Below are 20,124 nucleotides of genomic sequence, written 5' to 3'. Positions count from 1 at the left end.
GTCAGACATGGACTTGGAGCTGTCTCTCAGTTCCCTCAAAGGGCAAGTTTCAGCCCTTTCCATTCTTTTTCAACAAAACTTGGCTTCGCTTTCTGTGGTTCGGACCTTTCTGCAGAGGTGCAGCACGCTGCGCCCCCTTGCCGTCCTCCATTGAATCCGTGGAACCTAATCTGGTGCTCAGCGCTCTCCAGTCCTCTTCGTTTGAGCCTTTGCAGCAGGTGTCCCTTCACTTCCTGTCCTACAAGGTGGCCTTTTTGGTGGCAGTCACTTCCATCCGTAGGGTGTCGGAGCTAGCGGCTCTTTCCTGTCGGTCGCCCTTCCTTATCCTCCACCAAGACAAAGTAGTTCTTTGCCCTGTTCAGTCATTCCTTCTGAAGGTCGTGTCGGCATTCCATCTCAATGAAGAGATCATTCTCCCTTCCTTTTGCCCTGCCCCGTCTCATCCTCGTGAGCAGTCGCTCCACACTCTGGATTTGGTTCGGGCCATTCGCATCTATCTGTCTCAGAAGTCCTCTTTCCGACGGACAGATTCTCTATTCGTCATTCCAGAGGGACCGAGACGAGGGCTGGCAGCGTCCAAAGTTTCCATTTCCCCATGGATTTGTTTGTCCATTGTGGAAGCGTACCGCGTTAATGACCGGGCCCCACCCTTCCAGGTGACTGCTCATTCTGCTCAGGGGCGGTGGGGCCGTCTTGGGCGGTGCATCACGGGGCTTCGGCCCTTCAGGTGTGCAAGGCGGCGACCTGGTCGTCTTTGCACACCTTTTCCAAATTTTGCAGAGTGCACACCTTTGCATCTTCTGACTCTTCTCTGGGGTGTAGAGTTTTGCAGATGGCGGTTCTTTGATTGGTCAGATAGCTTCTTCGTTTATGACCCACCCCTGGGACTGCTCTGTAACGTCCCAAGGTCAAGCCTGTGTCCCCCAATGATACGGATGAGAAAACTAGATTTTTGTACTTACCGTAAAATCTGTTTCTCTTCCGTTCATTGGGGGACACAGCTCCCACCCATTCTCCTGGTTACGGGCCTCGTTGTGGCCTGCGGGATTCTGGCTTTGTACATTGTTTGGTTTTCCTGTTTTTCCTTTTGCTTCTCCTACTGCTTTTGCACAAACTGTTTTAGCTCAGTCCCTGTAGGAAGGGTATAACTGGAGGGAGGAGATCACACTTTGTGTGCTTAGTGTCGCCTCCTAGTGGCAACAGCTATACCTATAGTCAAGCCTGAGTCCCCCAATAAACGGAAGAGAAACAGATTTTACGGTAAGTACAAAAGTTTAGTTTTCACGTCGTCGTCCCCCGTCCCCCACTATAGAGATCTTATGACGGATCTCCATAGCGGAAAGGGAAAGCGCAGATGTGAAAGTAGCCTTACCTTTATTACAGGTCAGCATTCTCCAGAAAATGACAACATCATCAAGGACCCTCTGCCGGAGGACGCGGGAATCGACCACCAGACCGTGCACCACCTGATCACCGTCCTCATGAAGTTCATGGCCAAAGACAAGAGCAGCGCGGAAGCCGACATCAGCAGCGCCAAAGCTTTCAACACCGTGAAACGCCATCTATACGTGCTGCTCGGCTTTGATCAGCAGGAGGGGTGTTTCATGATCGCCCCTCAGAAAATGCGCACGTCTACGTGTTTCAATGCGTTTATTGCAGGAATAGCGCAGGTAAGGTGTCTGGAAACTAATATGGCTGCCATTACGTTTTACACTGTGAATGAAAAACTTACCACTGCCACCAAGGACTCTTTCCTGCTTCCATAACCAGGAAAGCTGGTGGACAATGCTTGGTTGAGCTGCCATATTGGTTTTTATCCAGCTTTCCCAAGAGCGATGAACCGTACGATGCCATCTTATACACGAATGCCCCTGTTTCATTAATCATTGCAAAAGTTCTCACACTCTGGGGGAGACAAGGCCAAGTCTTGCTACACGTCTTCCCTCCTTGGAATTCGTCACAGTATCTCCTCTTGATAACAGTTTGCCGTATCATTTACCAGTGACGGGAAATGGCGCCTGTCTTGTACGGTAAATGTTACTGACCTTTAGGGGAAGACGAGTTCAGATACACGTCGGCTGGTGACATCTAATAGTGAATGACCGCTTCATATCTGACCGGAAGAAGTGTAGAGTTTATGAACCATATATCTGGGCTAATGGACTGTTTTTTGTCTGCATGGGGCCCCTAAGGACCCCATGACCTGTTAAAACCTATTTAGATTTCATGCTCTGCAACATATAACTATAGCACGGTTCATCCTGAGCTTCCTGATTCATGAGTAAAATGTCTGAACTGCAGTGACGTCTGACCGAGCTGAAAGAGTAGGATGTGTGTAACTGTGCATGGCATGCCAGGGTAATGTATAGCAGTCAGGGTTTGACAGTATGTAACTAGGGTTACATCTAGCCTTTCTGCTGCCTGAGGCGAAAACCTTAACCTAAGCCCTTCCCTTCAGCCCATGGCCCTTTGGCTGCCCCCCCCCCCCCCACCCCCCCCCTTTGGCGATCGCCTCACCTGGCCTCATTGGTGGTGCACCCCCGTATGTAACTGTGTTCTAATGCAGCGTAAATCCCATGGAGATGGGTTGGGACAGTCTACATATATTGTCTGATAACGGTGATATTTCATATCTTGCAGGTGATGGATTATAACATCAACCTGGGAAAGCATCTTCTCCCTCTGGTGGTCCAAGTCCTAAAATACTGCACCTGCCCCCAGCTCAGGCATTACTTCCAGCAACCCCCCCGCTGCTCGCTCTGGTCTCTGAGGCCGCACATCCGGCAGATGTGGCTGAAAGCTCTGCTCGTCATCCTCTATAAGGTATACCGGGATGCTTTAAGGCTATGGACACCTTTTGGAACAAAGGTCTTTATGAAAATATCCAGGCGTTTCTGAGATACAAGGGTTAAAAAAAATCGTCTGCCAGCTCATGTGGCGCTCTTATCTCCGATCTCCTGACTTCATAAACACTCATTATCAAGCTGATAAGAATATGGCTTCAATAAATGTTTATGAGATCGGATATAAGAGCGACACATGAGCTGCAAGCTGAGGGGATTCAAAGAACACTGAAAGTGGCTGCTGGCAAACAGACTGATTTTTAACCCTTATATCTCAGAAACATCTGAACATTTCTAATAAAGGTCCACTGAAAAAATGAATTTTAGCCCAAATCGAGTAAATTGCAATCGTAAAAAAAAAAAAGTCTCTGAAGGTGTCCATAGCTGTTAATATCCTTCTGATTGTCCCTGTGATAATATTATAAAGCAAGGAGCCTAACAGCTCAATGGTTAACCTCTTTAGGGGATTCTGTAAGCAGTTTTGACCCCTCAAAACTACTGACGGCACTATATAGGTGTCTGGGGAAGCAGCGGAAGCATACCTGGGGTGATGGTCTTGCAGGTTGCATGGCCAAGAACTATTTTGCACGATCACAAGCTCCGTGGGGGCGGTCCCTTCCTGTGCGGCCCCCTGCACTGGACACATCCCCTCCCCTTTTCTCTGAGTGACAGCTGTAGCACCCAATCAGGAGACAGCTAAAGCCATCACTCAGAGAATAGTAGAGGTTCTGGTTACGTGTCTAGTGCAGACAGCCCAGGACCCTGCACATGAAGAGACCACCCTCATAGCACTTGTGAAAAGTTGGATTTCTTGGTGCAGGTTTCCAGCCTGCATGACCACCATTCTGGGGTGGCTTACACAGCTGCTACTGTCACCTACCTGTAGTTTATAATGATTTTGTCATGGAAATCCACGCTCTATGCTCTGACTTCCTGCTGAGATTATGCTTTTAGACAGCTGCCAGCCAGAATATGCAGAGCTGCAGTGTAAAGGATGGGGCAAGAAAAACAAAGCAGCAGCCTGATTGTCTGACAATACGGTATTGATCCTACAAAAGACTCCAATAGACAGTGCGGCTAAGCTGGAGTCACTGGGGGTCATTTACAAAGACCGTCTTTTTCTTCTGGTCTTTGTTTCCCCTCTGCGCTGATGTGGGGCGTGAGCCTCATCAGAAATTAGCCGCATTTCTGGCAATTCCCTTAGTGGAGTCGTTTTACGCCAACATTTACACCTGTTGTCAGGCGTAAATGTAAGTAAATTTGCCGGAGCCAATGTCCCAGCCCCCGGCACGCTCCCGTAACCACTCACCACGCTTGGGGCCCAAAAACAGGAAGGGGATCTGCAAATTAATTTTGATGCCTAAAAGCTGAGTAGCGTGCTTTGTAAAAATAACCCCCACTGATTACATTTTTGCCCTGATAGAAAAGAGCAGCAGTATAAGGCCTCATGCACACGACCGTAGGTGTCCCGATGCCGTATTACGGACCGCATTTTTCAGATCCGCAATACACGGGCACCTTTCCGTGTGCATTCCGCATGCGGACCCATTCACTTTAACGGGTCCGCAAATCCAGAGATGCGGAATGGTGCGGAACGGAGCCCTACGGAAGCGCTACGGAGTGCTTCCGTGGGGTTTCGACCCGTACTTCCGTTCCGCAAAAAGATAGAACATGTCCTATCTTTTTGCAGAATGTCCAGAAGTGAATGGGTCCGCGATCCGCTGTGGCTGCCCCATGGTCGGTGTTCGCGCATTGCGACCCGCAGGTCTTATGTGAAGTTTTCAGGGGGTAGTTCTGGCCATAGGTAGTTTGTAGCATTTGAGGCCCTTGTTTTAGAGGGGGACCCCTTGGGCCCTTGTCTTCAGTGTCTGCTCCAGCTCTTGCACCCACTTTTTTTTTTTTAAATATGGCGCACATTACTATTTTTCATGTTGCACCACTCTGTGATGGCGTGGGGGTGTAGGTAAGCGTACCCCCAAGTTACCTTCATACAGGCACCTCATTATCATGCAGACATAGACTCTCCTTCATATGGCGGCTGAATATGTTAATGGCCAGACCCCGGTCACCATTATTCCATATCTGTCATCTGTGATCTCACTCGGTGACACCAGAGTTCTCCGTCCGTCCTTCACCTGTCACCGAAGCCGTCAGCATGTCGCCTGCAGGACCGCTCGCCAGTGACCACGGCGAATAAATTAATAAAATCAGCTAACGACGGGCTGCTGATTCCAGGGCAGAAGAGAGATTTGGACTGCTGCCGTCTCATGGAGGATTTACTGATACATTGTAACAAATCCACAGGCTGGAGAGGTTTGCTGCTGTGTTTAAAGGGTTATCTTCATCTGATAAAGTGATGGTATATAGCGATATGATCATGGGGGGGTCTGACCTCTGGGGCCGAATTGATCCTGAGAACCAAGGGGCCGCAGCTCTTATGTAGCGCTGCATCCCCTCCACTGTTGTCTCCTGTACAGCTGCACCCTGGCCATCCACCTTGCAGGGAACTGCAGCATGACCCCAATGTGGTGCAGGGGTCACAGTGCTACACCATTTCTGCAACCCCCTTCATTCTCTGGATTGAGGCAGGTCCGAGAAATCGGACCCCCACCGATCATAAAGCATTGGCTGATCCTAGTGATATAAGACTGGTACATTGTAACAAATCCATCAGCTGTGTGATCAGAACACGATCAGATAGGATTTACACCTCTTAATATAAACAGAACTGCATCTGTTCAGTGACAGCAAGCAGAGATCTTGAACATCGTATAATAAAGTGTACATATTTTGTTTCTTTTCTGGCAGTATCCTTACCGGGAAGCTGATCTTGGGAAGATCGTGTTACATCTCATTCACATCACCGTAAACACGCTGAACGCTCAATACCACAGCTGCAAACCGCACGCCACGGCCGGGCCCCTGTACAGCGACAACAGCAACATCAGCCGCTACAGCGAAAAGGAGAAAGGTGACCGCTTCATGACAATTTGGCAAGTCTTAGCTGCCACTCAGCTTTGCGAGACTCCTGTAAGGCACGCTCCACGCAATGCCACTCCATAACTCACCACCACCTTTGTAGTTCAGGTTCTGGGAAAGCTGGGTGGCAGTCCTTCTGGGAGTTGCAATGGAGCCCATTTTGGTTGTCACCCATTTTTCCCTGCTTGTAAAGTACTGATTAGATTTTAGTAACAACCAGATCCCGTTTTGTTGCATCTCCAGCAGAGGAAGACAGCGTCTTCGATGAGTCCGACATCCACGAAACGCCCACGGGAGCCTGTAACAAGGAGTCCCAAACTTTCTTTGCACGTCTGAAGAGGATTGGAGGGAGCAAGATGGTGAAATATCAGCCAGTGGAGATGAGCGGACAGAGAAGTATGTGCTAGAACCTCTTGGGGCATCCTGTCTAAACCCTGCCGCGGTCTACTCAGGAGATGCCGCATTGCCACAGGATATGTCCACATTTCATCCATCTCTATGATTCAGCAGGGTGTGAATTGGGACAGTCCTGTGGGAATCTGGAAGGTTTGGGGGGGGGGGGGGGGGGTATCATACATTAGTAGGGACAGGCCAGTCCTCTGAAGTTAGGGTTCACACAACCCAGGAAGCATGGGAAGGTTTTTGCACCAGGATTTTGATTTGTTAGCCCCTCTTGGACGTGGCCTGTTTTGACAGCTATAGTAACTGTCAATGTCAAAGAGCCATAATGCTTTTATTTTTCCATAGATTTTTTTACTAAGATGAGTTGCATGTTTTTAATGATACCGGCTTGGAATGCCTAGAACTCATTGATTACTTTCATTCATTTTTTAGGATGGGTTCAAGGGGTTGTCTAAAACTTTTTAGAAAGTGGGCAAAATGAGTTAAAAAAATGAAAGAAGCATTCCTCACCTTGCTGATCCCCCTCGGCTGCTATTCCAACACTTACAGCTCTATGTTTTTTGGTTCAGTCTCGACACACTGGAGAAGGAAGGGGGAGGGGGGGTGACCTCTGAGGCCAGTGATTGGCTGAGTGGGTATTTCCTGCCATTTCCAGTTATTTCTTGAGATGGGACCAAGAAGAAGTGGCGACCAGCGGGTAGGGGTAGGATCAATGAGGTGAGCAATGCTTCTTTTATTATTTTCACTCATTCTGCCCCTTTGCTCCAAATTTTTATCCAACCCCTTTATTGGAAAAAAAACATCAGTCCCAATATTATTTTGCATGTTTTTCCCCCATGTGGTATTAATAACATTCAAACTTTATAATACAGGTTGTATTTTTTTTTCCCTTTCACTATATTTCTTTTATATGTGAATCTTTGAAGGGGTTTTCTGTTTTTTTTTTATACTGATCGGTGGGGGTCTAACACCCGGGATTCTCGCAGATCAGCTATTTGAGAGGGCACCTGTGAGCGCCGCGGCCTTTTCACAGCTTACCCTAGGCCAGTGATGTCAAGTTCATCAGGCGCAGCTCAGTCCCATTCAAGTGAATGAGGTTGAGCTGCAATACCAAGCACGGCCACTGTACAGTGGACGGCGCTGTGTGTGGTAAGCTGTTGGAGTTTTGACAGCTGTTCTAAATATTAAATGCAAGTTTCTCATGACAACTAATTAGATTGCTTCTTTAATCTTGAAATGTACCCCTTTAAAAATGAGAGCTGCAATCGGATTGGCTGTTCCATTGCACTAGTTTTGATAAATCTCTCCCAGTGTGTTTTAAATCTGCATTTTTTGGGCTCATATGAGCATGATGCATCATGATAACATACTCCACTCGTGGACAACCCCTTTAATTATTTATCTCCTCTCTTGCTTCCTTCCAGGTGAAATAGAACTGGCTGAGTACCGAGAATCCGGAGACAGCATCCTGCGCTGCGTAAGAGAAGAAACCATGCAGAAGAAACGGCTGCGTTCCCTTAAGCAGAAGTCCCTAGACATCGGCAACACGGACTCCTTGCTGTTCACCTTGGACGAGCACCGCCGGAAGTCCTGCATAGAACGGTGCGAGATCAGCCACAGCCAAAAGATGAACGACTATGCGCAGTCACGTCAGAACTCCTCCAACAAGGCCGATAATGTGGATTCCAACGAGAAGCCATCGGAAAGAGACAGCGACCATGAGGTCAGGAAACCCGTTATACCAGAGGTGAGGTTGAGTTGCATGGAGACCTTCGAGATCAAGGTGGACTCTCCAGTGAAACCGTCTTCTCCAATAGAAGACTTGGATCTCATAGATTTATCTTCAGACTCCACCTCAGGCCCGGAGAAACAGTCCATGTTATCCACCTCTGACAGCGACTCTTTGGTGTTTGAGCCTCTGCCGCCCCTGAGGATCGTGGAGAGCGATGATGAAGAGTTCCAGCTCATCAACAGTAGAAACATTATGGTTTCAGCTACTTCAACTCCCATCAGCGCATCTGTGCTTAGCCTAAGTATGACACCGCTGGTACAAGTGAGCATAGAGGATTGCTCGAAAGCCTTCACCGCCGAGGATTTCTGCTACAGTCCAGATTTGCAAGCAGAAGACATCTTTTCCCATGGTGCAGAAGATCAAAAAGACTTGGTCAAACGAGAAGGTTTCCTAGAAGTCTCCACCGGGAGCCCGCTCACTCTCAAACAGAAGAGGGACCAGCTACGCAAATCCTGCGCTCTCGCCGACATGTCTGTGGATGACAACTTCGAGGACCCCATGGAAGAAAACAAGTCCCCTGTCAAAATTGTCCATCTCAGCGTCCCGGTGGATGCAGAAAACCAAACGGATAGTGAGAAGCCTGATGCCGGCACAGAATCAGATCCGGAGCAAAGTGTAGAACCGAAGGAGGAGACGGAAGAGTTTAAGATACAAATAGTTCCCAGACAACGGAAGCAAAGAAAGATAGCGGTCAGTGCAATCCAGAGGGAATACCTGGACATCACCTTTAATATCCTGGACAAGCTGGGGGAGCAGAAAGGAACAGGTAACTTTTTGTACCGTCCTAAAACGAGTTGCATTATATCAGGCTGTCCGTCTGGTCTGCACACAACCTCTGCACATATATGTACATGTCTCTGCAGAGTTTGCGGCTGCACAGAAATCATGGAGTTGCAGAAGAGAGTAGCTGGCCGTCAGAGGCAGGAGGACCTTTCAAAGAGAAGGCAGAGATGGTTTATCGCCGTCCCTGCCTTCCTGATTCCTATATGCATAGCTGGTAGTTGCAGGACCTGCTGGGTCTTAGCAGAACCAGATCAGCTCTACAGTTCATCTCAGCATTAAAAAGTATAATCTCAAGCTAACATGCTCCCTAAAGGTTTTTATTTATTTTTGACATTATAAGGGGGCACAATACTGTATAAAGAGAGTGTAAATAAATTCAAAATAAATAATTAAAAACATTAACAAATACAAAGAAAAAAATACCTATAATTATAGCCCCGCCCCTGAGGAGCCAAAACTATACATGCCTTATATAAAAATGACAGATAGGGGGGCTCAACCTGAAACTATGGTATGTGCTATTAAAAAAGACACTTTCATCCTGATTTCATCCAAAAATATTAATATAAAAATGGCATAAAAATACAGTTTCATATATATCACGAACAAAGATGCCAATATCACTTAAAATAATATAAACCATTGTAGCTTCTAGCCCATTATGTGCTTAAGAAAGCAGAACTATGTTTGGTCATGTATCTTCGCTTCATTATTGAGTTCATCAGTATTTGTGCCTTGGGCTGAAGACCTAAGTAAATCTGATTGCTGCCTGACACCTACATTAGAGAGACTGGTTGTTATGCAGAGTTTCCCTAGCAACCAGACTGTCAGACTCCACTCGGCTAGACATTGTAGCGCTGGACTGACATTTTTCTTGTCTTTGTCTCCTACCAGAGACTGATACTAAAGAGCTGTCAATTTTGGAGATTCCTCAAGAATCGTCTTCTGCACCCACCCTAGAAGCCGGGGTCCCCGAGCCCTGTAGTCGTTCATCTCTTGCAAGTAAGTTGTGTACTCACTTATATTAATATGAGGAAGAATTCATGCACTTCATGCTCCGGAAATTCATAAAAAACCAAATGTAATGGTCATGTGGTGCTCAAGGGTAAAAGCAAAGTCATCTAGACACAGTATAGGTGATACATGCTGGATCAATGGAGGTTTGACCACAGGGACCCCAAGTTATCCCTTAATGGATGGTCTGCGAGGCCCCACTAAGAATGGAGTGGCAGTACACATGTCTTTCCAAAGCTCTATGGACATAGACGAGCCCATAGAGTTGAATTGAGCGGACACAGCTCCATTCAAACGGGGAGAGCGGGCCCCCATTCTGGTCATCTGTGGGGACCCCAATGGTCGGACCTCTGCTGATCAGATACTTATCCTCTAACCTGTGGATAAGGGATACATTGTCTTAATAGGACAAAACTCTAATCAGGGGTGCACCTAGCCTTTCTGCTGCCTGAGACGAAAAATCTAATGGCGCCTCAACCCCCCCAATGCCAATTTCTTAACCTAACCCCTTCCCTCCAGCCCTACTGTTAAAGACATACTTGGAAAACATTACATACAGGGTAATACAGCGCCACATACTGTGCTTCCCAATACTTGTCACGGATGATGTTGCAGATAGCTGGAAGTTATGAATAAACATCTGACTGGCTTGATCCCAATCTAAGGAGCATATAGGTGACCCCTATAAACCCTAAGAGCTCACCCTGACTGCTAAGCACATACAAGGGTCTCAAAGGTAGACGATTGTATGCCCCCGTACCTAGACTGTGTGACACCTGAAAACCCTATAATAGTGAGGGGACACGACCACCGGCTCCCTGCACTTAATAGGGAGGGAGTCAGGGTCACCTAGAATCTAGCCAACAAGGAAACACAATACATGAAAGGACTTATCTGAACAAGCAGCGACAGAAGTCTCCAGCAGTGAACACTTAAATCCAGGAAGTAGTATAAACCGCAAAGTGAGGCAGTATGGGAGGGAATATAAAGGAAAGAGGATTAGTCTAAATAGGTGACACCTGGGAGAAGAAATGAGATGAGAAAGTGAAACCAAAACAAAGAACATCATACAAGAGGTAGAAAAGGACGTCTGTCAGACCTTCTCACAGAAGTGGCGGTGACAATACTATACTGCAGAAACAGATAATCCCCCTTCCGCTGCCCCGATCTTGCCCCTACCTGGTGCTGCCTGAGGCAGTCGCCTCATTGGTGGTGCGCCAGTGACCCTAATGCAAAAGCTGAAACCCCATACAGATCTAATACCCCTCAACACAGTAGCAGCATGTCTCCACTGTTTTTGTAATTTGTTAGCCTGGAGTCCAGACCGTAGAGAATTGTCTCGGCTGGATGCAATTGTAACAAACCCTCAGTTGGGAGAAGTATAGTTTTAGCTCAGGATGTGTTTTCAACCTTTAAACGAGAATGTTTCCATTCCACTGACAGCAAGCAAAGATCTTGAAAATGGTAAGAAATTGAAGCACAAGGTGCATGAATGGGAAATCTTAGTTAGGCACAGTTGGAGGAGCCACTAAGCGCTCTGTGTGTCTTAACAACAAACCGATGCATTTTATATCTGAATTTTTGGACCCCCTCCAAAAATGACCAGGAGCAGGGTGGAGCTTGGGAGTGCAGTGGGTGTGGTTTATTTTTGATTATTAGTAATAGGATCCATGCAGGGCTGTTCATATAGAGAAAACACTATTGTGAGGCATCTGTAATCCAGAAACAGCTGCTTCTTCCTAATATATCGTAATATATTTATATCCATCAAGCGCAATATAGGCAAATGAAAAGGGGCTCTCTTGGTGCACTTAGTGTGGCACAGCTCATGAAGAGGCAGCTTGAACACCAATCCAGTGCACTCCACAGCATCAGTACCTGGGATCCGGGTAGGTGAAGACCAACTCACCTCGCTCATGACCACCACAAACCATGCGACATCACACATTCTTCTGATACAGGGGATAAGGAACTGCTGCGTTTAGTGGTGTAAGGGACACAATCCTCAAATTAGGCATGTAGAAAATCTGCATTATATTTACAGCACCATTTCCATATTTTGTCCTGTGGTGTGAATTTGCTTTATTATTTTACTGGCAAAAGCTGGTATAAATATGAAGAAATAGAAAACTGAATGAAAGCATGCATTCAACTCGATCACCATTTGCATTCAGGTATAATAAATATTTGAGTCATTTTGTAAATGCTTTACATTACTGTACTGATCCTGAGTTACATCCTGTATTATACTCCAGAGCTGCACTCACTATTCTGCTGGTGAAATCACTGTGTACATACATTACTTATCCTGTACTGATCCTGAGTTACATCCTGTATTATACTCCAGAGCTGCACTCACTATTCTGCTGGTGCAGTCACTGTGTACATACATTACTTATCCTGTACTAATCCTGAGTTACATCCTGTATCATACTCCAGAGCTGCACTCACTATTCTGCTGGTGCAGTCACTGTGTACATACATTACATTACTTATCCTGTACTGATCTCGAGTTACATTCTGTATTATACTCCAGAGCTGCACTCACTATTCTGCTGGTGCAGTCACTGTGTACATACATACATTACTTATCCTGTACTGATCCTGAGTTACATCCTGTATTATACTCCAGAGCTGCACTCACTATTCTTCTAGTGCAGTCACTGTGTACATACATTACTTATCCTGTACTGATCCTGAGTTACATCCTGTATTATACTCCAGAGCTGCACTCACTATTCTGCTGGTGGAGTCACTGTGTACATACATTACTTATCCTGTACTGATCCTGAGTTACATCCTATATTATACCCCAGAGCTGCACTCACTATTCTGTTGGTGCAGTCACTGTGTACATACATTTCATTACCTATCCTGTACTGATCCTGAGTTACATCCTGTATTATACTCCAGAGCTGCACTCACTATTCTGCTGGTGGAGTCACTGTGTACATACATTACTTATCCTGTACTGATCCTGAGTTACATCCTGTATTATACTCCAGAGCTGCACTCACTATTCTGCTGGTGCAGTCACTGTGTACATACATTACTTATACTGTACTGATCCTGAGTTATATCCTGTATTATACTCCAGAGCTGCACTCACTATTCTGCTGGTGCAGTCACTGTGTACATACATTACATTACTTATCGTGTGCTGATCCTGAGTTGCATCCTGCATTATACTTCAGAGCAGAAATCTGCCGGCATTTCCAGCATCACTGTGCATCTTCCTGTGACCACATAGCTAGAATAGCCTGTGTACATATTCCAGGAGACATACGATGACTTTGTATATACATATAAGTTGCAGACGGAGTTCACACATACCCACGATCACTGGCAGGACCTCGCCACCTCCTGGTTGTGGGAAAAGATCCTCAGTGTCTGTAAGGAGCGTAGAAAGCCAGAAATATAGTTTGTTGCAAAACGTTCTAACTGACTGTAAGAATGTATGGATCACACCTTCCGGACCCAGGCATATAAATGTCGTAATATTCATGACAGTTTCCATTTCTATGTCAGATTTTTTTTTTTACATTTACCTGTGAAATGATAAACACTATTATATATATTATTATATAGAATAATAATGTTTTTTTTTTTTTTTCTTTAGATGATCCCAAAGCAGCACATGAAGTTTTAGGAAGCATTTCCGAAGTCTCCATGGGAAGGACGAGCATCCCATATATTCAGATAGGTGAGTCACTACTCAGTAACAGACTAGGGTGAGGCCTGGAGCATGTGGACTGGCCATGGGGTCTACAAGCAGGCCCGATCCACCTGCCACGTTGTAGCCTCACCACAGTTATCTTTATGTATCTTTAAAGGAGCCACCAAATCCAGCCTTCTCTCCGCTCCCAGCATTGTCAGCATGTTTGTCCCGGCTCCTGAAGATTTTTCTGATGAGCAGCCCACGGTAATGTCTGACAAGTAAGTGCCTCTCCGTGTATTACCTAGAAGCCCCCCCCCCACCCCGCTCCTTCTAGGTAACATAGATATTGTGTATCTTTGCAGGTGTCATGACTGTGGGGCCATCTTGGAGGAGTATGATGAAGAGACCTTGGGCCTGGCCATAGTCGTTCTCCTGACCTTCATACACTTGAGCCCAGATTTGGCCGCACCCCTGTTGCTCGATATCATGCAGTCTGTGGGGAGGTCAGTTCTTTCTATAGCAACTACTAAGGGTCCCTCAAGAAGGTTTATGTGGCTTCGCTCATCCTGTATCTTCTCTCCTAGGTTGGCCTGCAGCACGAGTTTCTCCAGCCAGGCAGACAGGTAAATAATCTGCGATGTATTGTTCACCTATCAAATGGATTGGGGCCACGAAAGAACCAGCATGTGGCCTGTTCATAGCAAACCCATTCATCCCTGCAAAAAATAAACTCACGCGGCCGTTGTGGTTCCGTTCCGTGCCTTGGGGAACTCAATTTGCGGCCCCCGATGCACAGGCAACATCCGTCCAGCGGCCGGGATGGATCGAGACCCATTCAACTCGAATGGGTTTGTGATCCGTCCGCACCGCAAAAAAATAGAGCAAGTTCTATTTTTTTTGCGTTGCGGAGGCACGGATAGAAACATCACGGAAGCACTCCGTAGTGCTTCCGTGGGGTTCCGATCCGCGCTTCCAGTCCGCATCTCCGTGATTGCGGATCCATTCAAGTGAACGAGCCCTTAGAATTCAGGACTCTGCTCCAGTGCCATCAGACGCATATGATAGTACATCTTGCTTCATTGCGTATGAGCAGTGCATGCGCAGTGAAGTGAGTTGTACTGTCTTCGGCTTTATTCCCCCCCCCCCCCAGCTACATAGCGGCATGCAGGTGTTTTAGTGGCCCCTGCACAGGATCCCTTTATCGACCAGAGTGTTGCGTTCCTAAATGAGCAGACGTAGAGAGACAGTCAGATTTATCACAGTGGCTCAGGCTGCACGGTACTTTTGGTGAATGACTACAACACCCATTGGTTGGCTTACTTTCACCAAATGTTGGGGGTCATTTATTAAGACCGGCGTTTTAGACGCCAGTATTAATAACCCCAATAGCTGGCGGTGGATCCGCCAAAATTATGAAGAGGGGCCGGCCACCACATAACTTCGGCCTATCCAGCGCCAGTCTCAATGTAAGACAGCTTCCGCGCTGTCTTACATATGGACCTTTTTCTACACCTAAAATAGTCATAGAAAATGATGAATGAGACGGGCCTGCCTGCCCGTCCCCTTCCCCGCCCGTGCCACGCCCACATTTTTAAACCTGGCGTGAGCGGGAAAATGTCGCCGTTTGCTTTCCTTCACTTATGTTTTTAGACATTTATTTTACATAAAATGCCCCTCGTGCAGTTCTTAAAGAGGTTCTCCAGCTTTTTTTTTTTTTTTATTTGCCTCTCCAGACAGCAGTACCTGTAGAGAAATCCATACTCACCCGGCTCCTTGAGCTGTCTCAACTGTACTTCCAGTCTACGTCTGTCAACTAAAGCCAATGACTGGCCTATAGCGGTGATGTGCCCTCAGTCAGCACATGACCCAGCAGTGTCATGCCGCTTGAGGACGTGTCATTTCTAAGGCCAGTTAATGCCGTTTGACGACGTGTCACCTCTAATGCCAGTCAATGCTGCTTGAGGACGTGTCACCTCTAAGGCCAGTCAATGCTGCTTGAGGACGTGTCACCTCTAAGGCCAGTCAATGCTGTTTGAGGACGTGTCACCTCTAAGGCCAGTCAATGCGGTTTGAGGACGTGTCACCTCTAAGGCCAGTCAATGCTGTTTGAGGACGTGTCACCTCTAAGGCCAGTCAATGCGGTTTGAGGACGTGTCACCTCTAAGGCCAGTCAATGCTGTTTGAGCACGTGTCACCTCTAAGGCCAGTCAATGCTGTTTGAGGACGTGTCACCTCTAAGGCCAGTCAATGCTGTTTGAGCACGTGTCACCTCTAAGGCCAGTCAATGCTGTTTGAGGACGTGTCACCTCTAAGGCCAGTTAATGCCGCTTGAGGACGTGTCACCTCTAAGGCCAGTCAATGCTGCTTGAGGACGTGTCACCTCTAAGGCCAGTCAATGCTGCTTGAGGACGTGTCACCTCTAAGGCCAGTCAATGCTGCTTGAAGACATGTCACCTTTAAGGCCAGTTAATGCCGCTTGAGGACGTGTCACCTCTAAGGCCAGTCAATGCTGTTTGAGGACGTGTCATCTCTAAGGCCAGTCAATGCTGTTTGAGGACGTGTCACCTCTAAGGCCAGTCAATGCTGCTTGAGGACGTGTCACCTCTAAGGCCAGTCAATGCTGTTTGAGGACGTGTCACCTCTAAGGCCAGTCAATGCTGCTTGAGGACGTGTCACCTCTAAGGCCAGTCAATGCTGCTTGAGGACGTGTCACCTCTAAGGCCAGTCAATGCTGTTTGAGGACGTGTCACCTCTAAGGCCAGTCAATGCTGCTTGAGGACGTGTCACCTCTAAGGCCAGTCAATGCTGCTTGAGGACGTTTCACCTCTAAGGCCAGTCAATGCTGCTTGAAGACGTGTCACCTCTAAGGCCAGTCAATGCTGCTTGAAGACGTGTCACCTCTAAGGCCAGTCAATGCCATTTGAGGACGTGTCACCTCTAAGGCCAGTCAATGCTGCTTGAAGACATGTCACCTCTAAGGCCAGTCAATGCTGCTTGAAGACATGTCACCTCTAAGGCCAGTCAATGCCATTTGAGGACGTGTCACCTCTAAGGCCAGTCAATGCTGCTTGAGGACGTGTCACCTCTAAGGCCAGTCAATGCTGCTTGAAGATGTGTCACCTCTAATGCCAGTTAATGCTGCTTGAAGACATGTCACCTCTAAGGCCAGTCATTGCCATTTGAGGACGTGTCACCTCTAAGGCCAGTTAATGCTGCTTGAGCACGTGTCACCTCTAAGGCCAGTTAATGCCGCTTGAGGACGTGTCACCTCTAAGGCCAGTTAATGCTGCTTGAGGACGTTACTTATTGTTACTTCACTACGTTACTTACTGTGGGCTCTTCTAAATTCTTGATGGAAAACTGAGTTCTCCTTTAAGTAAGAAAATGTTTGTCGCTGGGCTGCTATCTGTCAATGACATCATATAACACAACATTAATTAACGGGACCCGGGAGAACAATGATTTCATCCCCGAATTAAGTCACAGGGGAAGATTTATAGATGTGACCTCCACTGATGACGAAGACAACGGATGACTGGACGTGATGAGAGGTGAAGATTCAGTGTCTTAACGTTAAAATATCCGACCGTTAATACATCGCTGCGATTACGTCATTGGCAGGGAAGGAGACTTGTGCTTATCTCTTAATTATTTGTAATTAATTCCAATCACAAGCAGAAGTGTCATAGGAAGGGTTCTTAAAGGGGAATTGCACGTATTTTTCAGAAGAAGAGGTTAGAGATGAGGGTCTGTTGAGGATTCGTGGACCTGAACCCGAACGGTCCCCCTTAAATTGCTAAGAGATATGTAAAAGCAGAGGTATCAGGTTATGTGTCATATGGAGGATCTCATTTAAAATATTAGGGTCACAGTGCCGACAGATTCCATAAAATTCTGAATGCAGGACTGGATATGCCATAGAGTTCAATGACACACACTGTGCTACCCCCATCCGCCACTAGGGGGAGCTTACTGCATACTACTTTATTTTTTTCAATCAAATCGTTTTTATTATTCAAATAAAATTGGCATATTACAAGACAATTTGCGTCTACAACTTTTCTGAAATTTTCTCCCCTCCACATCTCATATACACAGAATTGTATAAAACATTATCACATGTCCAAATATTTGATACATCTCCCACAATCATTGTACATAATGAATATACCAATACAAAGAAAAAACAGTTACAGAGTTATTTGACTGTTAAAACCCAACAACAGACACTCTCGGGACTGCCTCCAATATATCTTCCCACTGTTCCTTAGGGATGTCCCCCAGATCCTTTTCCCATTTCCTCATCCTTGTAAGAGGGAATCCTATCAAAAATTTGTGTAAAAGCAGAGCATACACCTGTGATATCAGACCTCTCTTTCCTCCAGTTGGAAGAACCAGTTTATGGACCACATCCATTTTTGCAATAATGCAACCCTTCCTCATCGTGACATCATAGGCGTGTCTCAGTTGCAAGTATTGATAGAACCACACTTTAGGAATGTTGAATTCCTGCTGTAGGCCTTGAAATGATTTAAATACATTAGTCTCGATCAATTGACCTATCCTCATTACTCCATGGGATTCCCAGTTTCGGATTCCTGATAGAGAAATGAACTCCTGCATCAAGTTATTGTTCCATATTGGGGAAAGCTCTCCTACCCCACCAACTCCCCTGATCAATTTCACCTTTGTCCACACTTTTTTCATAAGCTCTATAAGCGTCGCTTTCTCTCTCCCCCCATGCATCCCTGCACCCTCCAGAGTACCCATAAGGTCCCTACTACCCAACCAGTGTTGCAGTATCTTCCCCGTCACATCTGGTAGCTGAAATTCCATCCAACCCTTAAAATGTTGACACTGAGAGGCTAAGAAATAAATCCAGGCGTTAGGGACAGCCAAGCCACCTTCAGACTTGGGATATTGCAGCATCTCCAGCTTAATCCTAGCTTGACCATATTTCCAGATAAGATCTCTGAATATCGAATGTATTTTCCTAAATCTCTCAACTGGGATCCATACAGGGGCATTATTCAATATGTATAGTAACTGAGGCATCATTACCATTTTTAGGAGATTCACTCTGCCCACCACCGACAAAAAGAGTCTACCCCATGTCCTTGCCTTCAGCCTAAAAGTATTTAGCAAAGGAGTTAAATTAAGCTCTTCAAAATCCAGCAGTCTAGGTGTTATATATAGCCCCAAATATTTAAACTTGCCCACCCAGGGAATCAAACTATCTGCCCGCACACCAGAGAGTGCCTGTCCGTCTACCGGCATCAAGGCAGACTTCTGCCAATTTATCCGAAGCCCAGAGAAGCCACCAAATCTATCTATTAAAGCCATGGCCGCATCCAAAGAGCCCCCAGTGTCACCCAAAAATAGCATAGTGTCATCAGCATACATTGCCACTTTATTTTGCGTCTCACCATATCTAAACCCCACAATATGAGGTGACAGGCGGATAAGGGCTGCAAGTGGTTCAATTGCTAACGCAAACAACAAGGGTGACAATGGGCACCCCTGTCTGGTGCCTCTGGTCAAAGAAAAGCTATCTGACAACCCCCCATTAGCTCTGATCCGTGCCTTTGGACTTGAATACAACACTTTCACCCACTGAATAAATCGAGCACCAAAGCCCATGACTCTCAAGGTTTCCCATAGGTAGTTCCATTCAACACTGTCGAACGCCTTGGTGGTGTCTAACGCAAGTAAGGCCCTATCTCCTCCATTGTCTGCTGGAATATTCAGACTAGCATATACTCTACGGATATTTATAGCAGTCGATTTCCCAGGCATAAAGCCCGTTTGATCCGGGTGCACTATAGTAAGTATTACCCTGGACAGCCTGTTCGCCAACACCTTCGCCAGGAGCTTCACATCAGCTGTTAATAGCGAAATTGGTCTATAGGAATCAGGAACTTTGGGATCTTTCCCAGGCTTAGGAATAACTACTATGATAGCCTCCTGCATAGAATGTGGTAGCGAACCCGTCTCCAGGGAATGATCAAGAACCTTAAGTAATTCAGGAAGAAGTACCCCCTGCAACTTTTTATACACCTCCACTGGTATGCCGTCTGCCCCCGGCGCCTTACCGTTCGCCATCCCCCCAAGAGCTACCTCCAACTCCTCCAGCGTGATCGGCTCTTCCAGTCTCTCTCTATCCTCCTCTGATAACACAGATATACTGCATACAACTTTATAATGGCGTATAATTAATTAAAAGGGGTTCTCCAGTTTCATAATGAATTTTTTTTTATCTGCCCAGAGTGTCCCAGACACTACATGTTAATGTCCCATATACCTGTTTTTCATGTTGGCGCTTTTCCTTCCCCTGTTCTCAGCATCACTGCATCCTGGCAGGATGTCTACATGCAGAACTTCCTGTTTTCATCAGCTTCCTGTTGGGTTTTCTAATCGATCCCAGCTTATGTTTCAATGGGTTAGCTAACATGGAGAGAGGAATTTGCGGGGGGGAGTATAAGTACTGCAGAGGGAACAGTGGGGCAGGTGGAGCAAACCCTTTGAAAGATTATAGAGCAAAGCATGCTGGGATTGGTTAGAAAACCCAACAGGAAGCTGATGAAAACAGGAAATCCTGCATGTAAACATCCAGCCAGGATGCAGTGATGCCGAGAACAGGGGAAGGAAAGTGC

At 46.5% G+C, this 20,124-nt stretch overlaps 1 protein-coding gene across 1 annotated transcript in view; it reads left to right on the top strand.

Moving 5' to 3' along the window:
* UNC79 (unc-79 homolog, NALCN channel complex subunit) overlaps positions 1 to 20,124 on the top strand; it is a 98,304-nt gene that overhangs the window by 51,275 nt on the left and 26,905 nt on the right. Inside the window, exons 25-34 of the mRNA XM_040411655.1 lie at positions 1,384 to 1,670; positions 2,641 to 2,823; positions 5,652 to 5,814; positions 6,066 to 6,218; positions 7,649 to 8,782; positions 9,694 to 9,801; positions 13,433 to 13,516; positions 13,647 to 13,749; positions 13,834 to 13,974; positions 14,056 to 14,094. Of these exons, the coding sequence (XP_040267589.1) occupies positions 1,384 to 1,670; positions 2,641 to 2,823; positions 5,652 to 5,814; positions 6,066 to 6,218; positions 7,649 to 8,782; positions 9,694 to 9,801; positions 13,433 to 13,516; positions 13,647 to 13,749; positions 13,834 to 13,974; positions 14,056 to 14,094 (2,395 nt within the window). The remainder of the gene's footprint in view (positions 1 to 1,383; positions 1,671 to 2,640; positions 2,824 to 5,651; positions 5,815 to 6,065; positions 6,219 to 7,648; positions 8,783 to 9,693; positions 9,802 to 13,432; positions 13,517 to 13,646; positions 13,750 to 13,833; positions 13,975 to 14,055; positions 14,095 to 20,124) is intronic.

Source organism: Bufo bufo, chromosome 11 (genome assembly GCF_905171765.1).
Source record: "Bufo bufo chromosome 11, aBufBuf1.1, whole genome shotgun sequence".
In the NCBI taxonomy this organism is placed as follows: Eukaryota; Metazoa; Chordata; class Amphibia; order Anura; family Bufonidae; genus Bufo; species Bufo bufo.
Note: the sequence above shows the minus strand (reverse complement) of the source record. Positions and strands in the feature narration are given on the sequence as shown.